Below are 5,128 nucleotides of genomic sequence, written 5' to 3'. Positions count from 1 at the left end.
TGTGTGTGTGTGTGTGTGTGTGTGTGTGTGTGTGTGTGTGTGTGTGTGTGTTAGGGATCAAAGTCAAGGGCATCTGAGTCTTTGTTTGAAAATGACAAATACAGATTAAAATGTTTTCATCACCACCTGGTGGTGTAATCTGAGGTGACAAAAACAAATTGTATTTTATATTGACTTTATTCCCAGCGCGTTTTTGAATTTTCATTGCAACCCATGAAAATGGTGTACAAACAAACTGGATTTCAAAACAAACAAAAAATTGCATCCATAAACAAACACAGATTGATGAATAAACAAATTATCTATTAGTTGAAAAATAACTACACTTTCTCTTGAGTCTACTACAAAGACTATACTTAAGTAAAAGTGTAAATTTAACTTATTTATTGCCTGTGCTTATTTAGGACAATAATACATTTATAAACATGGAAAATACAGCTTTCTAGTGATCACGTGGACAGCTCTGCTCTCTGATTGGTCAGGTCCGACCAGCACCCACCCCCTAAACTGACCACTCCCCATCCGCGTTCTCACCCAYGTGACTCCTCTCAGGCTCTAGCAAAGTTAAAAACAGACTTTGTTTATCTTGCTGTCCGTTTGCTGAAATCCTATCCGAGCAGCTCCTTTGCTTACCTTAATTTACTCTCGACTTTAGTATTATTTTATTATTTTCATTCGTCGACAGAAAAGTGAAAAACTGACGCCCTTTACACCGTTATTATTTTCAGAGAATTATTTATTTTATTTTATTGCATTTTTGTGCGCTCGTGCAGCACGTAGCAAACCAGGTCACTAATTTTTTCTTTTTGTTTGCTAAACGCTTGCATTAGACTACATTATTGTACATGTTTGCAGATTTTGGAGGTTTTGTCGTCGTTGCAGAGAGCTTGAGGGGGCAGGGAAGAAAAGCGAGGAGGGTTTTTTTTGTTTTTAAATCGAGCACTTCTTGGTGAAGAGCGCCATGGCGACTCAAGTGGATGCGTGGTCCACCGCGCCACGAGCCGACGGTGAGTAGAGCATTTTACCCCCCTGTAGGGTAAGATTTGAGTAAAATAAATCAGTGGGGGGTAGGAGRAGAAGCTAATCGGACAGGGGCCTGCTTTCTACGGCCCATTATGCCTCTTCATGACGGGWTGGGTCTGCAGCAGCGCCATCCAGCCACCACCATGTGCTCCTGTTAAAAACACACACAAACACACCGAGGGCTGGTGCACTTCGACGCAGATTTGAGCTCAAAATCTCACTAGACACGGATTTCACAAGATAAAAAGAGCTGTTCGCACTGTTCATCACATGCCTTTGTATCAACAGCTTTGATTTGATCTGATTTAGTAATGTTTGTGTTTAAGCCCTTTRACGCTCCTGACTGGACGAGGCCACTTCCGCTTTCACAAGTCTGCAAAAGACTGCTCAGATTTTCTTGTGCAGGGCCCTTTTGTCAATGTTGGGGAGTGACTCGACGAAGGAAAGACGAGTCCTTTCCTGTTCATATACATTGTAGGCCCTTTTTTTCTCTGTGGGATTTCATAACATTTAATCAAATGTTTTTAAAATAGTTTTCAGCACCTTTCATTGTGGTTTTTGCTTTATATAGTCCTCATAAACGATTACATGCATTATAGGTTTGATCTGTTSTGTTTGTTTATTTTTTAAAATATCTCTGCCCATTACACATGGACTCTTTATGCCAAAAAATGACGTCAACACGTATATCCCACGGCAGCCAGTAGGGAAAGCCTTACATAATCTGTGCTGCTGCTGTGTATGTTTAAATGTTATGTAATAAGTCTATATTGTTTTCTTTGTCACCATCTTTATTTTGGTTTACATTTCCACTGTGTGTGATGAGCATGACCCCCCACACCACGGTGTAATGAAGATGTGTGTGTTAAAGCAACCAAGCCCTCGGTGCACAGATGGTTTTTGCAACCCTTCAGTGATGAGGTGGTGACCCTTTGCATGGTTAAACCGTCTATTGTCTGTGGCTGGAAGACGAGACCGATCTTAGTTTACAGTATTTTCTGCAGTCTGTTGGAGGAGAAAACCTCTCAAACATGCAGGATTTTATACCCCTGCTTTAATCCATTCACACACCAGTGGTAGCCAAAGTCCTGGATGCAGCATCATTATGGAGATACTTGAAGTGATAAACAAAGCAGTGTGCTATAAAGACATATTAGTCTCAAAACAAAAGTATGTATAAAAATTGTAAGTTTACAATAAGATTCACAATCTGATAAGCATCCATGTTTGTGTTTGCACATTAAACAATTTTACCTCTGAATCATTGCATAAATAATAACCAGTGGCAATTGTGCATCGTTTTTTTTTTTCTTGTGCTGGACTTAATGACCGAGTTTAACTCATTTTGCGTACCTCCTCGCATCATGAGTCTGTCAGGACTGTTTTTTCCTGTAATTTATATTTTTCTGCACAGTATCTTGCCTCATTGTTCATTTGATCAAATTTCCAATTTCATCTTGATAGCCCGTTACAATAATGATTATTCTTACTTTATTTTGATCTATGTTTATTTTTATTGTTACTAAATCTCTATTATTGCTACAGTTGACAATGTCACATAGCAATATACTGTTTCTGTAGATTGATGTATGTATCTGCTGCTGCTACTACACCTGAAGTTCCCCGTGTGGGACAATAAAGGCTGTTTCTATTCTACAAATGCATACAGTTTCTCAAATGTACTCATTCCAAACATTAGATCAGTCAACGTAAAAGTACTGATCTGCTTGCTTGTATGTGACTTTTGAGTCGTTCCAGGTTGACATGTTTTGCTACATTCAGACTTGAGCATTTAATATACCTCCTAATATGGCAGATGCACAAATCATGTGAAAATGCRCTATTGCAATAATGTTATCAGTTGCAATAAACCCACATTTTTCTGTTGTGATGATGACATTTTCGAGCCCCCTTTTAAAAAAAAAAGCCGTTTTCAGATTGAATTTTTTTACGTCACCCGTATGTTTTCACATGAAAAGCTTAAATGCATTGAAAACAATTATGTCAAGTGGCTCTTTCTCAAGACAGCCCAGTCAGAAACTAAGGCTTGGCTTCCTCTGTACGATCTCTCTGTAGGGTCAAAGTCAGCCCGCCCCAATGCACTTTTGTTGTGCCAAGTGAGGTAGTGATAGAGCTGAAACTGCAGACRTGTAGAAAAAGTAAGCCAATGCCACAGATCAATAATGATCTGTGTAACCAGCCAGTTGTGGGATTAAACAACAACATACAGATAAGTTAGTTTTATTATCAAGGGAACATGGTGAGGCACAGTAACTTAGTTTAAAAAAAAGAAAAATAACTGTTTACTGATCCTCTTTATGGTTAAATACCGTATATATATATTTTTTCATGTGAGACAGTCTTAAGCCAAGCTGAGTTCTGCTCCACGTCTTTTTTTCTTTCCACAAAGCTGGACTCATTTCTGGGAGCTGTTGTCTGTGCACGACGTGGCTGACTCMATTGGTGGTTTATGAAYGGTCAGAGAGAGCATAAAGACRGACTGGTCTGTGTGKCCATTTCGTGGAACTGTTTTATGAAATATGAAAGAGCCTATAGCCCCACCTGTAATTTAACCCTGACCCCCGAGTGTCATTGCTCAGACTCAGCTAAACATTAATTTACTATAACTTCAATAAGCAAACAAGACAGATKAACTGCTTAAATATTCAGCTCTGCACTCTGGCTGATGTTGAGCCAGAAAAAAAAGATGCACAAGTGTCTTAACTTTAATTCTTAATGCTTGGGCTGTTTTTAAATGAGCAGTTCTGGTGGGTAATCTGCAGTAACATTTCCACACAGACAGTTTAAAAATGTTCTTTGTCTTGTTTTTTATTCTTTGTTAATCAAGCAGAGAAGGTCCTCCTCCTGCTTTTAGGACCATTGTTTTCCTGCTTAAWGCCCACACAGTGAAAGTCTTCAAATCTGTTTTTAGATCGTTTGAAGCTTTGTGCTAAATTTTAGCTTTTGCCAGCAGATAAAATGTGCCTCTGTTTAAACATATTGCATGTTTTAGTTTCCTTGATTTGTCAGCTCTAATTGATTTTCAGTTTGAACCTGTGTCCATGGTGTTTGGCTCAAACATTTGCCATGCTCTGTGTGTGTTTTGAAGCATCTCTGTGGCCTTTTTCTAAGGGTAGAWTAAATGTTCTCACGGGTCGGGGGTGTACCTGTGAGAACATTTCTATAACTCTTTGGATAAATGCAAACCTGTAAACGTCRGGTCCGATCTCTTCGTGGTTCGCTGAGCACATTCTGTTAGCATCTTGACCGCGCTTCTTTTGTCAGACCCTGATGCYGCGCAGGCATTAATGACAGCATGTTTGCTCACACTGTCGGCTCACATTAAGTCTCACAGTTATAAACGGTGACAGACCACCCGTSCAAAGTTGTGCTTTCCGATGCATTAAGTAAACGGCTGATGATTTTAAAATTTAAAAACAAAAGCGCAATCAGTCCCCCAGATGGTTTTTATGTGCGTTTCCTCTAATCTTCTGCACACACTTTTATCTGTGACGTGGCTCTGCTGTTGTTTCAGGAGCTCCGTCGGCAAAGGTTTCTTTAAAACAAGTTGCAGATGTTTTTGTTTTTTTTCCTCAAACCAAAGTGGTGTTCTTGTGTGTTTGACTGTGGGGTTTTATTTGTGGTGTGCGAAYTGTTCCTCAATTGTAAGTGTGACTGTTAGGTGTTTAAACAAAATACACTTTTTTTGTACACAACTTTAGGCTGTTTGTCTGCAACATGTGTTTGAGTAAAATTCTCCAGGAGCCCTCTTTCATTAAAACCAAATGGCAGTTAAACCCCAGAAAATATCTACACTCTTAACCCATAGATAACAACCACAAGATGCCCACTATCGTTTGACCCTGTTTATCATCTGTAGACACTTGAAGTTGTTTTATTTTTTCTTGTGTCCTGCCTTCAGACAGGGATCTTTTAAGTAGATGTTTAATTAACTTTAAATTTGAATTTACTCCGGTTGTCCAGCCAAGGAAACAAAATTAATAATCTCACTCTTTTTGATGCAACCTTTTTTTTTTTTTGCACAGATTACGCAGCCTAACCTGTGAACTATAAACAGTTTGCAGAGGAGTTTCATGACGAGATA

General features: G+C 39.0%; 1 protein-coding gene across 1 annotated transcript in view; it reads left to right on the top strand.

Annotated features, from left to right (window-relative positions):
• Nucleotides 1-751: 751 nt before the first annotated feature.
• The window catches only part of pdcd4a (programmed cell death 4a), a gene marked incomplete at its 5' end in the record, with an annotated part of 24,273 nt that continues 19,896 nt past the window's right edge, over nucleotides 752-5,128 (top strand). The window contains 1 exon segment of the mRNA XM_014007731.1: nucleotides 752-1,007. Coding sequence (XP_013863185.1) covers nucleotides 962-1,007 — 46 coding nt within the window.

The sequence above is a fragment of the Austrofundulus limnaeus genome, unplaced genomic scaffold, assembly GCF_001266775.1.
Source record: "Austrofundulus limnaeus strain Quisiro unplaced genomic scaffold, Austrofundulus_limnaeus-1.0 Scaffold44, whole genome shotgun sequence".
Taxonomy (NCBI): Eukaryota; Metazoa; Chordata; class Actinopteri; order Cyprinodontiformes; family Rivulidae; genus Austrofundulus; species Austrofundulus limnaeus.
Note: the sequence above shows the minus strand (reverse complement) of the source record. Positions and strands in the feature narration are given on the sequence as shown.